This window comes from Ruditapes philippinarum, unplaced genomic scaffold (genome assembly GCF_026571515.1).
Source record: "Ruditapes philippinarum isolate M1 unplaced genomic scaffold, ASM2657151v2 ctg2657_1_1_1_1, whole genome shotgun sequence".
In the NCBI taxonomy this organism is placed as follows: Eukaryota; Metazoa; Mollusca; class Bivalvia; order Venerida; family Veneridae; genus Ruditapes; species Ruditapes philippinarum.
Window position 1 is genome coordinate 19242 of NW_026853342.1, and position 22217 is coordinate 41458.

A 22217-nucleotide genomic window follows, 5' to 3' on the forward strand; every position below is an offset into this window, starting at 1 on the left:
ATATGTTAAAATCCCAACACTTGAGAGACATAATACATATATCTTGTCTATTTGTTGAAATCCCAACACTTGAGGGTCATTATAGAAATATCTTGTCTAGACGTTAAAATCCCAACACTTGAGAGACATTATACATATATCTTGTCTATATGTTAAAATCCCAACACTTGAGAGACATAATACATACATCTTGTCTATTTGTTGAAATCCCAACACTTGAGGGTCATTATAGAAATATCTTGTCTACACATTAAAATCCCAACACTTGAGAGACATAATACATTTATCTTGTTTATATGTTGAAATCCCAACACTTGAGGGACATTATAGAAATATCATGTCTTCACGTTAAAATCCCAACACTTGAGAGACATAATACATATATCTTGTATATATGTTGAAATCCCAACACTTGAGGGACATTATAGAAATATCTTGTCTAGACGTTGAAACCCCAAGACTTGATGTCAATGTAATACATATATCATGTGTATGTGTTGAAATCCCAACACTTGAAAGACATATCACATATATCTTGTGTCTGTGTTGAAATCCCAACACTTGAGAGATATAATACATATATCTTGTCTATATGTTGAAATCCCAACACTTGAGGGTCATTATAGAAATATCATGTCTTCACGTTAAAATCCCAACACTTCAGAGACCTCATACATATATCGTATCTTTATATTTTATCCCAACACTTGAGAGACATAATACAATATATCTTGTCTACATGTTGAAATTCCAACATTTGAGGGTCATTATAGAAATATCTTGTCTAGATGTTAAAATCCCAACATTTGAGAGACATAATACATCGTGTCTATATGTTTAAATCCCAGCACTTGAGAGTCATAATACATATCTTGTCTATATGTTGAAATCCCAACACTTGAGAACACTAAATGAGTCATTATAGACGTTTTTACAAGATATATATGTTTGTTCAACAAAATAAAATGTAAATATAAATGTAAGTATTTAATTAAACTTCGTTTCTAATAGATTATTTACAACTGTATCGCCAGTGTTATTTTACTTTATGCTTTTTTATCCGTTTACTTTCTTTGTCGTCAGCGGGTGTCCTATTGCACGTAAAAATAGTTTCAGATGAAGACGTAAAAAGTCTAACTACCCTTACCATTTATTGCAATATTAATACGAAGAAAGTTATTTTTGAAGGATAATGGAGTAACAAACATGAATTATCATATAAAATATAAATGTATATATAATAAAACGTAATAAAAGTGACATAAAATTCAATCTTTTTTTTAAAATTCTTTCAAAGCACTATTAACTAAATTTATCAGATTTCCATTATCACGGATTTTAATTGTAAATTAAAACACGTGCCATTATATCCAATTATTATCAAGCTACCATCGCCAAATTAACCATCTGCTATTTATATCGTCCGTGTTTCGCTCTTTCTCTATAATTATTGTGAGCGTTTAGACTGTGCCATTGTATACACTCAAGTGTTGGGATATTTTGTTCCTGAAATGTTAAGATATAGCCAATTCGGTTATTTACCTGTAACGCATGTCATTCAGTTTATAAATGAAAACGAAAGTTGGAAAACCCACCTTGTACTTTTGATATTGAAAATGGAAATCAAATACTACTCTCTGTGCATTATTCATTCATTTGCGATAATTCAAGTAAGTATATTCATAATAGAAATTATGTTTGATATTGTTATCGTTATACATTATCCAAGCTCACGATAAATAATCGATGTCCTAGATATATGTTTATACATGTATTAACAATTTATTCTCTTATACATGTATATATGGTAATTTATGACAAAAAGTGTATGCATTTGGCTTGATATTGACAATAACTCGTGTTTTAGAATTTAATATTTGAAAGGAATGTTTTTAATGATACTTATCTCTGTTTTTCAGGTATTATGTGCTGATACAAACAGAAATGAAAGTTCCATGCTACATACCGGAACGGACGTAACGTCTTGTAAATCTGGACAGGTTTTAAACGGGTCAGATTGTATAAATATTACTGAATGTAGATTACCGGTTCTGTCAAATAGACGATGTATGCAGCGTTGTCCTGTTGGCTATATTTATTTTACGATGAATGATGATGACTTTGATGATCATGACTACCAAGGTTACCATTATACATTAGCAGACATTGATGAAAATCCGTGTTACAATGAAAATACGTTTTATGTTCTCATAGGTTTGATTGCTATCTTGAATGGTGTTTACATTGTGTTCGTAAAGATGTTTCTATCAACGAACAAGTATTCTTTGGCAAAACTGGTATGACATTTTAAATATTTTAATATCATTTCTTTGTTTATACTACACCAAAAAAACCCACACAAACGATTGTATGCAACAAATCTAGACACTATTCTTTTTAGTTTAAACATATTTATTCAGCAAATTTACAAACAAGTATTCTATTGAAAAAACTGGTATGACATTTTATGGTTTCTTTTCAGTAATAATTCTTTCTTTGTATACTCTAGACCAAAAACCATAATCGATTGTATGCTACATATATTTAATCACTAACCTATTTAGTTTAAACATTTTTGTGTGCAAATTTACAAGCATGTATCATTTTACGTCACAATATAAAAAAGTATATGGATTGGAAAACAAGCGTAACATTTGCATAACTTCCTTTCTATTAACTTATTTATGCATTTGAAAAACTATTGAGTGCGGTAGTATATGTAGATACAAAAATAGCAGAGCTATCATATACATGCAAAATCAGATACTATGTGATTGTATTTTTTTTACCATGGAAATCTCGCTGCATGTTTGTTCCTGTGATGAAAAAAGCAATTAAGTTGGTCATTTATCCTATTTAATGATGAAATCTAGATTAATTGACATACATTCGTCGTTGCGTATTTACAATCGAAGTGCTTTACTTAATTTAGCGTTACAATGTGATATTTTTGTACTTTCATAAAAACGAAGTATTATCTCACCAAAAAATAATGCATTGTTTTAAGTTGTTTTCCAATACTTATAAAATGTATATAAATGCGACTTTGGTCAGTGCTTTAAAGTATCGTCTATTGTCTAGTCAATGTACATGTTTTTGTCTTACAGAAAACCTTCGTCTGCTTTAAAACACAAACTGGAGAACGTGAAAGACTGCTTAATATCAATACATGTACAGATGATGATACACCGAATTATAATAGTTTACCGTAAAGGGTATAAAGCTACATTTTTTTTGTATAATTGACTGTCACTAATTTGCAACATATTTTGTTTGTATCTTGATAAAAAGATCCCAAAGTGTGTAAACTGAAAGACATCCTACTTGTAAATTTCTGATAAACTAAATGGGTTTTACAAAGTTCATGTTTAAACCTATTAAAATCACAGCGGGGACTTTTTACTATGTTCATTCATATAATTTATGTGTTTATAATAGCGGATGAAACACTTTTTTGTGTGAACTCATTTCAGATGTGATTAAAAGAATATGAAAACCATCTGATTGTATTTGCTTTTTTATTTTTCATTTTGCAAAATTTGTCACATTTTTGTTTTCACATCCTTTATTCTATAAAATGTAAACAGGTACGTTATACTTCAGGGAAAAAAAACATAGTCATTAAATTCTTTACAAGTGTCAAACATGGGTTAAATAATGCTTCAATAATAGATTTATAACAATTTAGATGTTAAACAGCTAAAGACAGTAATGTTGAATGTGCAGTTATGTGTCGTAAATGTAGCAAAAATGTCAACAAAATAGTATTTTGACTTTCATACAAAATACTATATGCTAATTACCTATAACTATACAAATTGCTAATAACGCAAAGGAAGGAAAAGATAGTTCATCTGTATGGCAAATGAGTATAGTAGATATAAGATCATAAGAAATAATGTACAGAAGGGCACCTGGTCTTTCACCGCCAGTAAAGCTTGAGAGTCGCGATATGGCCTATACTGTGTTGGTGCGACGTAAAGCCCAGCAAAAACAAAACGAACAATCAACCTCGGTTAAGCCTGCAACATTTTCAGTTTTGCTGTTTCACGCTTTATTGCTGTCTTGAAGAATTCCAATATTTTATGTATCGTATTTCCATTGCAAGTGTTACGTAGAGGGTAAACAGTTTATTTTTTAAGTTCACTCACGGATTTATATTACATTATATTGTAATATAAATCCGTGGTTGACTCTAGACTTCTTAGCCTTCTCTCCGCTAATGACCGCTCTGTCATGAGTATATATAGAGAGGTAAATTGGCAACTAGAAAAAACACATTTTATTTCATACACTTGCATTTTGTTTGTGCCATACGTTAATAATGATAATGATAATAGATTGAAATTTACAGTTATTGATGATTTGTTGTGATATATTCATAATGAAATATTCGAATAACTACAACAATTCAAGTATTGAATGTAAATATTAAATAAATAACAATGTAAGCCAATTTATATATGAACATCAAATACCAATCAAGTGCAATTAACATCATATGATGCTTAGATAGACAATTCAAATGTCAAAATCTACTTGCTAAACAACATATACCTTATATGTATAGACATGTATAACAACTCTTAAAATAGATAGTACATGTATGTATCTATAGAAGTTAAAAATAATTGTAGCACATATGGTTAAAAGGTATCAACTAACTGATTAAAATAATTAATTAATTAACATAAAAGTGTGGTCTCCTAGTTGACTATGTTACACAAGCCACTACCAAGAGGAAATATGTATATGTAATAATCACATATTCTTGTTAAAAGATTAAATACAAATTTAATCCCATTAAAGGTCGTCCCAAAAAGCCAGAAAAAATGCTGTGATCAATTCCATAGAAACCCCTGTCAGGATCTTTGTTTTGGACAGATACGTCATCACCTTTCTGTAGCTGAAGGACAATAGTTTCACTTGTCGTGTCATTCCCAGTCGTAGCATCTCCTTGGCTAACGTACATATTTGTTATACCTGCTCCATTCACAGCGAACTGCCCGTGCGCCTTTGGTGAAATTGAAGGAAACCAATGTCGTTGAGAAAACGTATGTTCCAGCCACCGGAGCTACGAAAACACCAGCACTGCTATTGTATGCATTTCCCAAATTAGTTACGATGGCGTAAAAGATAACGGTTTGGTGAGCACTGGCATGTTGAAGATGAGCATTTCTCTTTGCAAAGAATGCAACGGGAGTTTCTACTGACTGTCTCCGTATTCGGTTTGTTTAAGCACCTGAAAGGGCAGCAAGTGAACTTTTCGACGTCCTTTTTTATCTATTTAAGTGTATTCAAGTATTTGAATCTTGTAAAACAGCAGTCTATGTATACATTATATGTAAATCTGATGATAAAGGCTAATAACTTCCCTTTTCAGTTGTGTACATTATACGTAAGATATAACATTGAATTATTGTCATTATAGTTTGTATGCTTTGAGCAATTATTAACTATAGTCTGTCTCATTAAAAATAGAAATGTACTTTTGCCTGGTATGAATTAACAAAACGAGGTTGAATAGAAAGTAAACCATTTTTGTAATCTTTAAAAGATCACCCTCGAGATTTTTCAGGATTTTCCCCTAAAGTGTCTACTTTTCTTGTAAAAGCAACGTTTGGTTACTCTACGGCAAGTCTCTAGTCATATAGTTAATATGATACATTGCCTTTAAAAAGGTTAATATGACGGTATTTACTTAACCTTGTTCCTTATTATTTGCAGCTTTCTCGTCAGTTTTAACTTCCTCTCTTTTACAGACTATTATCTTCTTAACAATATTTTCTAAGTTAGAGCTGTGTTTGCGCTGTAAACGTAGTTCTTTCTCTAAGTAGGTTACTTTCTTGTGTCGAAACTTATCTTGAGTTTTCAAGAGGTTCACTTCACGAAGAAGTTCCCGAACAAGACTTTCAGTGGCGCTTAGTCTTTTTGACATATCATCTTCATTATCTAAAAATGAGTAAGTTCATAAAAGTTATATAAAAAGATAAGTTTATTAGCTCTTTCATTGTCTTTTTTAAACTTGCACAATCTATGATTTTTATCATTTTTTATTGAAACATTTTACAGCTATGTTATGCAGAACTCATTGTATAAATAACTGTCTTCAAGGATCAAAGTGAAATTCCTTTCCAGTAGATTGATCTACCATGCAAACAGAAATATAGAAAAAATGGAGTAGTACACAGGATACTGCGTAGCACAAACGGAACAGTAAATGAGAAAAATATGATAAACAAGATCAACAAGGAAAGGCGGCGTTCAATGAACGCAACCCCCATATGGCCCAGCCACAAGAACCAGTGGCAAGGAGCCCAGGCGGACCACAAACAAAAACAGGACAGGGCAAAGACAGAGCACGGACAGGTTATTCATTAAATGATAAATAATTTGTAACTGATTAGGAATTCAAAGAAAACAAATGATTAAATAATAAGCCCACAAAGGGGACAGGAGACCAGGGGAAGGCGGGGGGTTAATCAAAGAAATAAAAACTAGGGGTAAATGGGAAGATTACTTTACCGTAGACAGAGAAAACAAACCCAAGGGACACAAGCAAAAGTGTCATCCAAAAAAGTTATTGAAAAACATAGAACATACTCTGAGGAACCAGAGGGGCGCCGCCTCGGAAGGTCAGCACCTAATAATTTGACTGCTGGGATCTTAAAAAACGGTAAATGGTGCACCAAACCCTTCCTCTTAGCCCCCACCAGTTTCCTTTAAACGAGCTGTAAATAAAATGAAATCCCCGCCCAAGTGAAAATTCTAACATTGTCATGGTTACAAAAAGGTTTAAATAAGGTGAAAACCTTAAAATGTCTGAGAAAAACATATAAAAGTAAACCAAAATGACCATAACAAAAGTATTTTAACGATTCCTAAAAGGGAAGGGACAGACAGCAATAAAGGGGAAAATCACCTTACAAGGGGCCCAACGGAAGCAAGGCAAAAGACGAAAAAAATTTAAAAATGGGAAAAAAAAATAAAAAGACAAACACGAAACCCCATAAGGAAATTTCCTTTTAAAAATAAGATGTGATATCCCCAAAACAAAAAATGACGAAGAACCCATTAAAAAAAGATATTACGGAAAAGACAAAACTTAAATTTTGTTGGCTTTAAAAAAAGTTAATTTAAACGAATAGAACAAAATGTAAAATTAAACATCAGGAAACAAGACACGTACCTGAACAAACAAAGGGACAAGACAGAACAGACAAAAGAAAAATTAGACAACAAGACACGTTAAATAGAAATCGAATAAATTAACTAACGGAATACGCAATAACATTTCAGGCAGACAACAACGGAAAAGACAATAAGGACTTAACATTACAGCAAATATATTAATAAATACAGTCAACAAAATACATCACAGCCAAACAAAATACATACAGAACAGAAAATACTTTCTTGAAACGGAACAAAAAGAAGTATTGCAGTGTTATAACGATGATATCATCAAATTCAATGACAATTATCTCATGGAACTTAAAACGTTTAATCAAGAGGTTTTAATGGCATAGCAAACTAACTGAAACCACATACAAATAAAAACTATTAAACCTTCCTTTATCGACCAATTCACTTAATTTAAGGTTACAATGTTTAAATGTGCCAATCTGCTATGAAAAAATTTCAAGTAAGAATATATAGAATTTACAGTTAAAGACGGTTAATTTACCAGTAATTGAGAAAAGGTAAAAAACACTAAGCATGCATTTAATGCTTTTCATCCATGTGTGATAAAAAAGCTCACTTACCTATTGAAGCTGCTGTCACTGAACAGACAATAGAAAATATCACTTCATCGTTCTGTCCCTAAGTTTAAAAGTAATTGGCTGTATCTATATCTCTCTAAACTAGTGTCATATATAAAATAAGAAAATGTATGAGATTGCAATATTCACAACCTTAATAAACTCGCAAACTAAGTAGTAATTGTAAAAGTATAAAACCCACAATCATAGTTATTTTTGCAATATTAAGATTCAGTCAGTTTAGAACGCAATCGAAAACAAATATACGTGGCATATTGTAAACTTCATTAAATAAGTGTTATAGTGTGAGGAAAATATGCAGCCTGACTGGGACTAGAACTCGGGACACTGAGAAATCCTCTTACCAAAATATTTCAAAGCCGCTTAAACGTATTCTTTCCTATATAGAGAACAATTCTGAAGCGTGACATACTCCCCTGCTATATTGAAATTTGTCAATTGAGTTACTGAAAGATGTGAATTAAACTCTGAACAAGAAGAATTTATGGTCCCCGTTGGGCGCCAAATGTCACAGGGTGAAAAAAAGTACCGTTCTGCGGCTCTATACCGACTGGGATGTCACCTTCTTCGCCATAATGTGAACAGTCATACTCAGTCAAACAGTGATATGCTGTCATAAATTACGGAAGTATTTCACAAAAATTCTACCATCGAAATGGTTATTTTATTTCCATTTATTTTTATAAAGAGATTATAACCGAAGTATTTTGAGGAATAACGCATGTTATGTGTTTAACACGTTTACTACTGGACTCTCCGCTTCCTTCTATTGATTGCATATTGCGGACCAAATGAAAGACTTCATGACGGACAGTTCTTAAAATTCTAATTGCTGAACTGTCTGAATTTCCATCTTCTGCCTTTCTTTGTCGGGCACTTGTAGATGATTGTCTTGTTGCCTTGCCTTCCTGTAAGGCATTGCGTATTTTTGTTATGGTCATTTGTATTAACTTTGAACGTATAGGTATTCTCATGATAAATTTTGTGATTCTTTATTAATTTTGTCTGTTATCATGACAATCGATAGGGAATATACACTTCTTTACTGTGTCTCGTCTTATAGGAGCATGCTGGTGCATATTTAACCGATTTAAACACACCAATAGTGATTTTTCTACTTATGCCTCTTCATGTTCCTTTATACTTTTATGTATGTCGTGTTGAATGATAAATGGTTTGTGTGTTTACACTAGTTATAACGTTTTTTTTCTGTGTAATTTGTCCCCATTGATAAGTATGTCCTTTATCACTTACTGTATTATCCGTTTCTTCATCGTCTACATTTTTAATCTCTTTCTCCGCCATGCATTCATTACCCGTTTTAGCCCGCCCTTTATATTTCAATTACACCCTTTAGGATTCACTTCATGTCTGTTAGGAGTTTCCATATTTAGTTCTTTATCTTAATTATTTCGTATTTCAGCAAAGAGAAATAACATAGGGGAGATACCGGTAGCAAGGGGCATAGAGAAATAGTTTTTCTAAATTTGTCAACTCGTAATTATACAGTATTGGGATACTGACATAACTTTACGCTTAGGACTATAGTGCAATATATAATAATATTACACGCCCAAATATAAAGTAGGCCCTGTGTTTTATGTAATACCGACTGCTGATACATTTACATTATGTTCTCACTTCAGAAATACAGTGAGAAAATCGGTCGATCAACATTTTCTTTTTCTTTTCAATGGTGTTTGTGTTTTAGAGTACCACTTTGTCGAAATTACTCAAGCATATTTAACTTTCTCTGTCTAAACCTAGAAATAGTTAAACAATTGGTCAAAACAGCGCATTTAAACATCATTCTACTGAAATAAATAATTACTTGTACATGTATTTTACGATGTGTCAATTTGTATGTTGACCTTAAAAAGGACTCAACTGAGATTTTATGACAAGATGGATTCGGAAATAAATTTTCGAGTTTTTTTTATATCCTGTATAACAAAAAGCTATATGTAAATTTTCAGGTAGTTTTCAAAATAATTATTTTCATTTTTAAAAAAATAGCTAAAATTGAAAAGCATTTAAACGCTTTTATCTAACATTTGGCATAGAATCCCTCTATATATCCATTTTCAATTTTAATTTTGAATATATTTAATTCATATTTTTTCTCATGTTTTTTTTTCCTTTTTAGTGCCCCAGTTTATCAATGTAAGAATATCAAATTTTATGTTTATAGATTTTTAGACCTCAAGGTCGCGAATAGTCCTTATCTTTGACCTTTTCTTTAATATAAGACCACAGTGACCTAGACAATTAGTTGAAGATTAGATACAGAAAGATGAAAGAAGTTTTATAAGTCATATTTGCTATCGTCTGTTCAGTAGCTAATGCTGTGTCAGGTAAGTTAAAATTTCGATCATTTTATGATCATTTTTCGATCACATTAGAACGAAAAGCATGGAATTCATGCGTATTCCTTGTCACATTCTCACTTTAATTGAATACACAATCATGTCAGCAATATTTTAACCGTTTAATTGTAAATCTCCTTGTTTCAGATAATGAAGATGATATGCCAAAAAGACTTAGCGCCACTGAAAGTCTTGTTCAGGAACTTCTTCGTGAAGTGAACCTCTTGAAATCTCAAGATAAACATCGGGAAAAGAAAGTTACTTACTTAGAGAAAGAACTACGTTTACAGCGTCAACGGAGCTCTAACTTGGAAAATATTGTTAAGAAGATATCAGTATGTGAAAGAGAGCAAGTCAAAACTGACGAGAAAGCTGCAACTAATAAGGAACAAGGTAAAGTAAATACCGCGGCCATATTAACTTAGAAAAAATCATTAAGAAATTAGCAATATGTGACAGAGAAAAAAACCTAAACAAGGGGAAATATACCTGTTTCAGTTGCCGAGAAAGCTGCAACAAATAAGCATAAAGGTATACTACTGGTTTACACGGTTTGATAATAATAATAATAATAATAATAATAATAATAATAATAATAATAATGATAATAACAACAACAATCTTTATTTAAAGAAAGTAGCACATGCAGGCATAGCATTGTACAAAACGAACGACGTATGTCTAATTTAAAATGTGGCCTTCTTATCAATATAAAACACGTTATGAAACGAAGAAGACAACAAACATTGCAATGAGTCAATTAAAACTACATTAAATTAAATTTGATTGGTACAAATCCTAAAACTATGGTATCAGATATTGTACACTTTGCGCGTTGCGTTGTCGACAGCGACAACACAACCTATATTGTCTTGTTGTCTTGTCGCTAGCGAAACGCGCCAAACCGTGCATTGTTGCACTAGCGAAGAACGCTAAAACGGCGCGTTGTCTTGTGGAGCGTTGTTGCGATGTTGCCCTGTCGCTAGACATATACTAATAGCCAATCCTTCGATTTAAGCTGAGCGACAATGTGACATCGCCACAACGCGCCGCACGACAACGCGCCGTTTGGTGGTTTATCATGCTGTTTCTAGTGACAACACGACACACAAATGTATTATAACATATAATGACATAGTTACGATGAAGTTGATGTAACAATAAAAATAGTATTATTATTTATTTATTTATTTATTTATTCATTTATTGATATACATTAAGTCGCTTGCTTTAGTTTCAGGTGCTTCAACAAACCGAATACGCAGACAATCAGTAGAAACTCCCGTTGCATTCTTTGCAAAGAGAAATGCCCATCTTCAACATGCCAGTGCTCACCAAACCGTTATCTTTGACGCCATCGTAACTAATTTAGGAAATGCATACAACAGCAGTGCTGGTGTTTTCGTAGCCCCGGTGGCTGGAACATACGTTTTTTCCACAACTCTGATCTCTATCAATTTCCAAAGTGCGCATGCGCAGTTCGCTGTAAATGGAGCAGCTATAACAAATATGTACGTTAGCCAAGGAGATGCTACGACTGGGGATGACACAACAAGTCAAACTATTGTCCTTCAGCTACAGAAAGGTGATGACGTATCTATCCAAAACAAAGATCCTGACAGGGGTTTCCACGGTATCAGTCATAGCATATTTTCTGGCTTTTTACTGTATGAAGATTTCTCTAGCCCAGCTGTAGTTGGAAAATAATAATGCAGAAATATCTAGAGTATTTTATTCATTTTTCTCTTATTTTCATTTTGATGAAGAAAAAAAACTCAACAGTACATTTAGTTTGTTCTAAATTAAGGTGCCGGTATTGTATGGAAGTATTTGAAACCAATATTGTTGGACAGACAGCAAGTCATTATGCTTTGGGTGTTTGGTTTTTGCAACTACTACCTTATATTATGTAATGCAACAAGGATATGGTTGTGTCCTCTCCAAAAAGGCACAATGTAATAAGGTGTATGTGTTACAAACGGAGGTATACAGTCAGAGGGATACATCATGCTTGTTCAGTCAGATTGTCTGTAGAATAGGAAAGACAAAACATATTCGAACATTCAAAATGTGTTCGGTATAATGAATATTTGATTATGTATTATTTAAACATTTATACAATAAGAAAAGAAATAATTATAGATAAATGCTGTGTGAAATTTAGCGTGTTACTTTTACCCATTAACTAACTTTTAACTCCGAAGTAGAGGTGTTGCTAAAAGGCGATTTTTCTGCTGTGATCGTTCATGTTTGTCTTGTCTAGTAGGTCTTAAATGTTTTCAATTTATGATTTTCCCCCTATTTTGTGAACGTCTGTGTCCCTTACTCACATTGGCGTTTTTAAATGTTTCTAATTTTATGCTTGAGGATCGTCAGACCGGTATCCTATAGTTCCTTGCTCCATGGCATTCTTCAGGCGTTAATTTTATGTCCAAAGTTTTGGGGGAAAATGCGTATTATGACAATAGCTGAAGAATTTTGCAAAGATAAGAATTACACCAAAGCTGTAGAAAATGTAACATTGTATTGAAACTATTAAAATAAAACAAGTATAAAAAATATTAATCTAATACATGTATACCTTTTGCCAAAAGTTTTGACAGCATAAAATCTGTCACATTAATCACTGAATAAATTACTTACAACTAGAAATGTGTTCATAGGACACGGGTGCCCCCACCGCGCCACTGTTCTGTCCATCTGTTTACTAAGTCAAGGGAAATAACTCTACAAATACTGGATAAATCCACAAGCGAAACCCCAGGTGCAAATCTAAATATGCTGAGCAACCTGCCCATAAGGTTTAATGACTCTATGTCAAATCCTTTTTGAGTAACATGCGACACAAGTTGAAAATTGCAAAAATTTTCTAAGTCCATGGCAATAACTCTAAAAATACTGAATAAATCCAGACAAAAATACCTGGTGCACAACTGCACATGCTGATCAATATTCCTGTGAAGTTTCATGGCTCTAGGTCAAATACTTTTTGAGTTACATGCGACACAAGTTGAAAAATTGCAAAATTTTACTAAGTCAAAGGCAATTACTCTGAAAATACTAAAAATATCCAGACGAAAATACCCAGGTGCACAACTACACATGCTGATCAACATTCCTGTAAAGTTTCATGACTCTAGGTCAAATACATTTTGAGTTTCATGCGACACAAGTTAAAAATTGCAAAATTTTACTAAGTCAAGGGCAATAACTCTGAAAATGCTAAAAATATCCAGACGAAAATACCCAGGTGCACAACTACACATGCTGATTAACATTCCTGTAAAGTTTCATGACTCTAGGTCAAATACTTTTTGAGTTACATGCGACACAATAGTGAACGGACGGAAGGACGGACGGACGGACAAGGATTAATCTAAATGCCCGCCACTAAAGTGGGGGCACAAAAACTTTTAAAGAGAACTGAAATCGTTTTTTTCTTAAGTATTATTTTCTAGTTCAATTAATTTATATAAAGAATGAGTCAGTCTTTTTATATATCTTATTCTAAACAATTTCCAACTGTTCGTCAATCACCATTTTGATAGTAAATCTTATTAAAAAATATATAGTCAATTCAGCCCAACTTGGCAATGAAAAGACTGAGCATAATGTCACATAGATTAAATGGAATTTCTTCACAATAAACTGATAAAATGGAAACCTGAAAACTCCTCACGGTAAAAGTGACAGGACTGGGATGATTGAGGTGACGTTGCATTAATAAAAAGAAGCTGAAAAGGATTTTAAGGAACGGGTCTTCTTCGATCGTCAGCCCGATCTGATCAAATTAACACACAGATGGGCAGCTGAGGTCTTCCTCCACTAGTAAAGCTGGAAAAAAATTACCATATGGCCTTTATAGCGCCGATTGGACTTTAAAACGAATCAACATTCTTTTGCAAATGCTTTATATACAAATAAACGTGCATACACAATATTGTTAAAGGTCTGTATAATGGTATAAATTATATTTGCATAGCACGTCATGATGTCTTTCAATACGGCAAGCTGAAAATGTCTTTATATGCTCTGTAAAAGTGCATATCTAAACGGAATCAGGTATCAGTTTGGCGTGCGTTGTTGTTTGATATTGGATCCTTTGCTGTACAAGTATTTAAAAAATAAACATGTATATTTAAGAAAACTTGTTCTTTATGTCTGAACTTCACCTAAATACTAAATAAAATATCTTACAGTAATGTGAAAACCAAAAAATCTGTTTTGGTAACTTACTTTACAACGGTATCTGATACACTGACAAATGAATGTTTAGAAGTGAATACATATTCTTACATCTATCAAGAAAACACTGGGCTGCAGCGGCGTGATTTGGTCCATAATAGTTATTGTATATCACTCATTGTAATAAAATAACTTTTACATATACCATGACCGTTTCCTTGTTCTGTCTTTTCGAACACACTCTAGCCAAAATAAACATTTTACAAGCAATGTCAAACGATGTTTGTTCTTTCGACTTGTGAGAGACATCTTTCTATTCTTTGACAGAGGCATTCTTTTCCTTTTCTAAGGGTATGTCGGTTCTGTGATGCATCAGGCAGGTCGTCGTAATTTAAGGTCATGACTTTTGATATTTCGGCAGTATGAATTTCAATCAAATTCAAAGCGTATTCCTGAAATATAGAAAAATAACTATATTTAGAGTATAAGAGTTTAATAAATGCTTAACCACATTCTTTTTTAAATAAACATCGGATAGAAATATTAGGTGAAACGTGTTTTTTTTTTCTTTTTATTGACTTCTAAAACATGCTTAACATCATAAAATAACTGCATTTTAGCGTTGGGATAAGAAATTCGCCCTCTTCAAATAAAAGTGTAAGTTTTACATGTCATACTGGAGTTTACAAATAAAGATAATCTTCTCGCAAAACTGACAGAAAACCAACCTTTGGGGTGATGTTCATATCTGCTAGTAAAAGTTGGCGGCGTTCTTGGATAAAGTATTCCAAATAGTCCTGAAAAATACAAGCAAAGTGATAATAAAAAAATCAAATATTTTTCCTTTACTCTCAGATATAAATGTTTACTCTCAGATAAATGTCGAGAACTTTCAATTCATGAAGAAATAGTAAGACGCTTATATCTGGCTTAATCAGCGTCTAATTTTGAATAAAATAGAGACACTAAATAGGCATATGTGTGTTTGGACGGAATTCTGTACTTTTCTTTAGTCTCACTACAAACCAGTCTCCAAGCTAGAACTTCGTCCTTAATATAACTCGAACAAAATAGTATGTTCATTATTAATTTGTATGACACGCTTTCACGGATTGCTTTTTTGTGTGTGTTTTTTTTCCATTTGACATAGTTTATATAGTTAATTCGTATTTGTACACATTATAAAAAACTATCTAGGATCGAACTTCATACATTAAGTTAAGCAAGCACCCGCGAACATTTGTGCTCATATTTTAATTTTATTGCTGAAATTAGCAAAATCGTGAAAAGAATGAAGTTTGATATAGACATAAGAATAAAAGATATATATACAGTCAAAACTTACCTGACATTTGCTGAAATTGTATCTGACCACATGAAGCTAGTTTTCATGGTTAAGTATTGTCAATGATAAAATATAGAGAAACCAAACACAGCAAAATTGATAATATTGCGGTATATGTACAGGTTTATCTATTTCTGGGTACCTTTGTATTGTTTTCCCGTTTTGCTTTTTCAATTCGGCACACACACAAAAAAAACATTGTATATAACACTTAATAGTATTAAATATTCAATGTTTTTATGATAACTACCCTCTCCTCTTCAGCAATTATAAAGTTATCATTGTTATAAGAACATTATATTAAACATTTACAGTAAGTTACGGCGTCCGTGTCATTTTCAGAAACAATAAAAGTCAAATCATCATCAGCCGTAATCAAAATTAGAATGAGACGTTGTATTTTGGAAAATAAAAAGCTCAAAACGAGCAAATGAGTCTTTCAGTCATTCAAACATAAAATATGAACTTATATAAGCATTGATCTGTAAAGAGTTGTTTTCACAGCATTCAGCAAATCATTCAAATCATTTGTTTATACACACCATCACATACATGACATATGTAAACTGTAACGTACAGGTCTGTTACAGCAACATAAATACTGTTTAAACTTATTATTGAGATTGTCATCCATTTTATTTTCACTTGCTTCAAGAAATTTTTGAAATAAACTTTTGAATAATAAACACAAAAGGTTATAAAAGGGTCATATTCTTTACATTCCAGATAACAAATATTGCTTATTGTCAGAAATAATACTAGGAATTTTTAAATGTAATTATATTGGTGGACATAGATACATGATGGTTGTACGTTTGTATAACTGGAAAAAAGTTTAACAGATAAATAGTGTTTGAAATTACATCTAAATGAAGTTTCTTTTTTGCGAGTATGAATAAGGGACAATTAGTGTGAATTTCTACAAATATCTGTTCATGACTTGTAAATGATAAAGCACAAATTTTCTAACTTCAAATCATTGAGTATGAAAACGACATACATTTCTGTCAGGCAAGGACATCTCATTATAAAAATCGGTTGTTCTTTAAAAAGAAATATTGATTAAATATAACAATCTTAGATCAGATTTCAACATATGATTTTTAAGGATACGCTTGGTTCGCGATTCTTTCGTCCCGAGAAAACAATGATGACGTCATTACTGATGCATCTTCTTAAAAACTGGCTGCATATTTTCATCTGGAGGTCTATGTCTAACTGTTAAAAGGGTGTATTACATAACAATTTTCAAAGATAATAAGATTCATTTTGACTTATTAGATGCATTTATGAATATATATGGAAAGCAGTGCAAAACAATCTTTTCCTATTAACAATGTCTTTGTGAATTTTGCAAATAATACAAGTTGCAAGTTAATACAAAGCTAACATCCACGGTCTGACACAAAATTTCCTCACAGACCTAACAACGCAAAGTAGTTCTCACTTAAAACTGCTTAAAAACCAGCAATTTAAAAGAAAGAATAATTTTTAATGTAGGCATTTAACGAATTACAGTGCATTAAAAGTTTAGATTAATCAGTAGAAATATGAGGTTACAATCACAAATTTCGCGGATGAATATCTTTTTTACCAAATGAAAAATGTTCGACTATTTCCGTAAAGCTTAATCAATGAAAATGCTATTTTTAGCTACATGTATATCGATTACCGAATACTCCAGAGCGTAGTACACAAATAAATCTGACTGTCGAGTAGTGGAATATATACATGTCGGACTGTTTGGGCGAGAAGATTTTCGCTAAATTATTTTCATCAGTGTTTAACAACAGGTTTATCGTGAACAAAATACCTCGAAATAAATAAGGATTACAAACACGAAATGAAAATTCTCAATTTTAGAATGTAGATATTTGTTTTTATTCAAGTTACATTGGTATTACTTCACCGTGGTGCAGAGGTAGCGCGCTCGTTTAGGGTGTGAGAGGCCTAAGGCTCAAATCCTAGTCGAGGCAACATTTTTTTTTTTGAAGTTTTTTTTTTTTAAGGAAGTAGCCACGATATGCAAGGATAAAATGTGATCTAAATAATTAATTTGAAAAATGTAGGTCTTTTATATGCCCAAGTGGTTCAGGTTGGAAATTTCAAATCACTTGCTCCTCACCACTTTGATTTTTGTATTTTCTGATCGCAAGATCAGTTAATACAAAGCTAACATCCACGGTCTGACACAAAATTTCCTCACAGACCTAACAACGCAAAGTAGTTCTCACTTAAAACTGCTTAAAAACCAGCAATTTAAAAGAAAGAATAATTTTTAATGTAGGCATTTAACGAATTACAGTGCATTAAAAGTTTAGATTAATCAGTAGAAATATGAGGTTACAATCACAAATTTCGCGGATGAATATCTTTTTTACCCAATGAAAAATGTTCGACTATTTCCGTAAAGCTTAATCAATGAAAATGCTATTTTTAGCTACATGTATATCGATTACCGAATACTCCAGAGCGTAGTACACAAATAAATCTGACTGTCGAGTAGTGGAATATATACATGTCGGACTGTTTGGGCGAGAAGATTTTCGCTAAATTATTTTCATCAGTGTTTAACAACAGGTTTATCGTGAACAAAATACCTCGAAATAAATAAGGATTACAAACACGAAATGAAAATTCTCAATTTTAGAATGTAGATATTTGTTTTTATTCAAGTTACATTGGTATTACTTCACCGTGGTGCAGAGGTAGCGCGCTCGTTTAGGGTGTGAGAGGCCTAAGGCTCAAATCCTAGTCGAGGCAACATTTTTTTTTTGAAGTTTTTTTTTTTTAAGGAAGTAGCCACGATATGCAAGGATAAAGTGTGGCTGTCATAAAAAAATGAAAAATAATTTTTTATGTAACTCTAGGCATGCAAAATTCCATATGTATCAATCTCAAACTGTTATAGAAAAAAATCTAAACACAGTCGCTGCGTAAGATGAATTATAGTATATAAAAATAAACTTATACAGGAAAGATCAGAAAATACCACAGAGCATGCAGCCCTTTGATTTTTCATGGTCAGAACCTCAGATGCCTCAATGCAAAGACGATATTGAGTCAGCTATTGAAGATATTTCTACATAGATATCCGCCAGAGAATGAAATAATAATGACAACATTGTTTTACTTCCATCACAAAATCAGGAAGCTATGGTTCGTCATAAAATATGGAAGTTAAAATCAATTGGAAAATTTGAGGTTAAGACTGTAACCAAAGATGTTTTGTGTATCAATATGCCTTTGAACCCAATCTGAAATACATGTTATTATATTACCTTTTCTCGGTGGTAATATCTGGGAACAGCCAAAACCAGTATAACCACAATTGTTGAATGGAAATCAAGAACAGCCCCCGCTAATATCATCAGTATAAATACGAAAGGTAAGTAAACGATATCTGGCCGGTCTCTAGTTGAAGTGGCTACTAGTACAATTAACGAAACCAGTGTGGCCAATAATAAAAGCAATGGTATAAGTAAAACACTTCCCCAGCAAGCTATATTTCTTTTCTTCAAGAAGTCGTAGGTCTTCATCACAGGATCACTATTTACTAATTGTACAACATCGCGCAAAAGCTCTTCAGAAACCTATAATCATGATAATTAGATATGTGTGTGTATAGTGCATTAGTTTAAATGCCGGACATGATATTTGTATACATTTTTGTTATTATGAAATTACATGTCAAAGTATATTATCTTAAACAACCATTGGTCATTGTTGATGTTTATTCTTTATCTGATATTTTACTGAAATTTAAAAAAATAAAACCTTGAAAAGAGCCCGAGACAGCATTGCAAACAAAATGTTGAAAATATCATATTCGTGTGCGCGCGCATGCGTGTGTGCGCGCGCGCGTGTGTGTGTGTGTGTGAGTGTTAAAAATCGATCATTGAAAGTGCAGCATCATACTACTATTCAATCCTTTTTCGCAGGAAGTCCAAATGAAAAAGGTACAATGTATTTAAGTCAATGAGTTGATATTTGCAACCTGTCCGTCTTTTATTTGCATTTTGCTTGGAAATGTGAGAGAGGAGAAAGGTGAATTTTAAAATACTTAGATATGTCCTCAAAGAGATTCAGGAATGTTGTTAATGAATTTCATAATAGGTCAGCATGAAACTTTCTTCCAAATATCTACATTTATGACACTAAACAGTATGCTCTTTATTTAACCATGACTCAATTTGTTTGAAGAAGTGCTGTTCTTTTGAAACAGATCTTACCATTGAATTGTCTGATGTAATGTTAATCCCAGCAAACACCCGACGTTGACACAACGTTGGATCAACGTTGAAAATTGGTCGCGACGTCGGCGACCTTCACACAACGTCAAAACAACGTTGAATCCCCGACGTCTATCAAACGTTTCATTTTGACGTCGACTCGACGTCGGATTTTGGTCGGTAATCTGACAATTTGGTAAATTTAATTTATAAAACCAATATATATAAATAAAAGCATAAACAGTGAGAATTTTAAGTTTCTTTAGAAAGGGAAAATTTTAAATTTATTTGCCTAATCAAAACAACAACAGTGTCACGTGGGTGGCTACCGTACGATATACGATAGGTGGCGCTCGGTAAACGGATAGCCGCAGATCAATATAATATATATTTGCTCTATTTTCTTTTTAATGATAACTTATCTCCTCGAATTAGTCAAATAAGTGTTAAAATAATTAACAATGAAGTTGTAATCATTTTTGTGGGCTTCATTCTATAGTGGTAAATACTCTAGTATATTCGAATTGGAGTCTTATCTGATTTGAAATTCAATTGTATTGGCGGACAAAAACGACGGGTTGACAGACAAAGTTGTATATTCCAAACAAATAGAAAAAGGTAGGCAAACGTTATTTATTGTTTTTTACTGCTTATTAACCGCATGTTTGCATGGATTCGACGGTTAATTGATCATTGTAAAGTTTGACTGGTAAAACTTAAAGTCACATGTATGATTTTGCGAGATAAATATTTTCGTTTCCTCGTTAGAGCACTTTATTATTAGCTTTAGAACAATTTGTATTATCGGATCATTTTTCCCACACTATATCGCTATTGCCAAATTATTTTTTTGCATAATCAATGGTATGAAATATATATACTAGCGATTGAAATCAATAAAAGGTTAAATGCAGTACGTTAATTAGACTCTATTATTCAAATGCTGGCATATAAAATTTCCTCTTATTTCTTATCAACATGAATTTCCCATATATAAGGGGCCAGTCATTTACACATGTATTAGATAACTGTAAGGTCTCAAGCACAGTTTGATTTTGATGTATGTGTAGTTGTTTAACTACAGGTTGTTAAATTGAAGTATGTTACCCATGAGCATACCACGTGTTTCTTATATTATGATAATGATTCATGGCATTTGATACATGTAAATGATACAACTTTGGTAAGATATATCTGAAACCACATTATTTTTTTAGACTACTTATCTTTTCATTAATGTAATCAGACAACATATTATCAGTCAGTAAACACATTATCAAGGTTATAAATCAATAAAAATAATAGTTTGTTAATTAGCCTGATTATCAAATATAGTGAAACAAGTTTTATGCTCATATCATAAAACGTTTGTACCCTCAGCCAGTCTGTCCTTTATACTCTTAGCAGATCGGATCATGCTGGGCAGAGATTATATCTATAATCAAAGCACTGAATGTACTGATGGGGAGGCTATGAGAGAATGTTTCAGACTTATAGTTTCTTTTCTTTTTGCTTAAGATATGCTTAACCAAAATAAAAAGATATGCACATTGCGCTATTTATCCTTACTGTGTGTTCAACCATTCATATATATGGTTAATGTGGTTGACTATTCATTTTGTTAATATTCCAGAACATTTCATTGAGGTCTACATTCGGACTGTTAATCATGCAAATTTTGAAAAACCTAAACTGTCAATAATAAATGACATACCAGCAAGTATGACGACTGTTCATTATCAGATAACAATAACATTTTACAACTGAGGGTTCCTTATCAAAATATTCTAGGACTGTTCATCATAAATACTTTACGTCATTTTAATATTATTGAATGATAATAACAACTGCAAGTGATGCAACATTTTTATTGAACATAAAAATTATACACGTTTAGGTGTACCATAATTGAGATCAATAAGATACTGTCTTGTGATGAGTATTAATATTCATGCTCTACGGACAGAAGGTTGTCTTCTCCAGAAGCAAATCTCGAATAAAATCAAGTTTCAGAAAATTATTCCCATTTCATTACTGACGGCGTCTGATAATATTAAAGCTAAATATTTCTTGAAAAAATACATATCTGCAAAGCTTATTCAAAATTGAATCAACCTAAGTGAAAATTGATCAGGAAGTTATATCTTCTTTTCAACCAACTTATGGTAGTTAATCGATAGATTCTACGTGTATTTTTAAACCTCACTAGCTTGAAATATATACTGCGGAAAATCTGTTGTTAACAGGGTGTGCGGTTATTACGTAGGGTTTTCCCTGTCGACCATTTCCCGCAAATAGATGAGAA

The 22217-nt window shown here is 32.4% G+C and overlaps 3 protein-coding genes across 9 annotated transcripts in view; 2 read left to right on the plus strand and 1 right to left on the minus strand.

The window, feature by feature from the left end:
* The first annotated feature begins 1513 nt into the window (after positions 1-1513).
* Positions 1514-22217, plus strand: part of LOC132736556 (uncharacterized) — a 65972-nt gene continuing 45268 nt past the window's right edge. The window contains exons 1-3 of one of the 2 annotated variants that reach the window (XM_060723707.1): positions 1514-1670; positions 1920-2297; positions 3108-3501. In XM_060723707.1, the coding sequence (XP_060579690.1) occupies positions 1617-1670; positions 1920-2297; positions 3108-3212 (537 nt within the window). In that variant the 5' untranslated portion in view covers positions 1514-1616 and the 3' untranslated portion in view covers positions 3213-3501. Of the gene's footprint in view, positions 1671-1919; positions 2298-3107; positions 3502-22217 lie in introns of those variants that run through there. The other variant, XM_060723708.1, reaches the window with a different exon arrangement.
* Positions 9987-11872, plus strand: LOC132736554 (cerebellin-4-like). Of its 2 annotated transcripts, none has more exons than XM_060723703.1 (3): positions 9987-10138; positions 10298-10543; positions 11385-11872. In XM_060723703.1, exons 2-3 carry the CDS (start codon positions 10312-10314, stop codon positions 11855-11857), a joined length of 705 nt encoding a protein of 234 aa, XP_060579686.1. In that variant the 5' UTR covers positions 9987-10138; positions 10298-10311; the 3' UTR covers positions 11858-11872. The 2 variants fall into 2 exon arrangements, with proteins under 2 accessions (XP_060579686.1, XP_060579687.1); XM_060723704.1 differs by having other exon boundaries at positions 11391-11872.
* Positions 14045-22217, minus strand: part of LOC132736552 (uncharacterized) — a 52241-nt gene continuing 44068 nt past the window's right edge. For 2 of the 5 annotated variants that reach the window (XM_060723702.1, XM_060723696.1), the window contains 4 exons: positions 16794-16898; positions 15681-15716; positions 15064-15132; positions 14045-14787 (listed from right to left, as the gene is read on the minus strand). In XM_060723702.1, coding sequence (XP_060579685.1) covers positions 14608-14787; positions 15064-15132; positions 15681-15716; positions 16794-16898 — 390 coding nt within the window. In that variant the 3' untranslated portion in view covers positions 14045-14607. Of the gene's footprint in view, positions 14788-15063; positions 15133-15680; positions 15717-16793; positions 16899-18961; positions 19274-22217 lie in introns of all 5 variants that reach the window. The other 3 variants (XM_060723700.1, XM_060723695.1, XM_060723697.1) reach the window with 2 other exon arrangements.

Excerpts from the sequence above, each read along its gene's own strand:
- LOC132736554 (XM_060723703.1), top strand. The coding sequence starts at position 10,312 with ATGCCAAAAAGACTTAGCGCCACTGAAAGTCTTGTTCAGGAACTTCTT. Across the intron at positions 10,544-11,384 it reads TGCAACTAATAAGGAACAAG|TTTCAGGTGCTTCAACAAAC; the intron begins GTAAAGTAAATA and ends CGCTTGCTTTAG.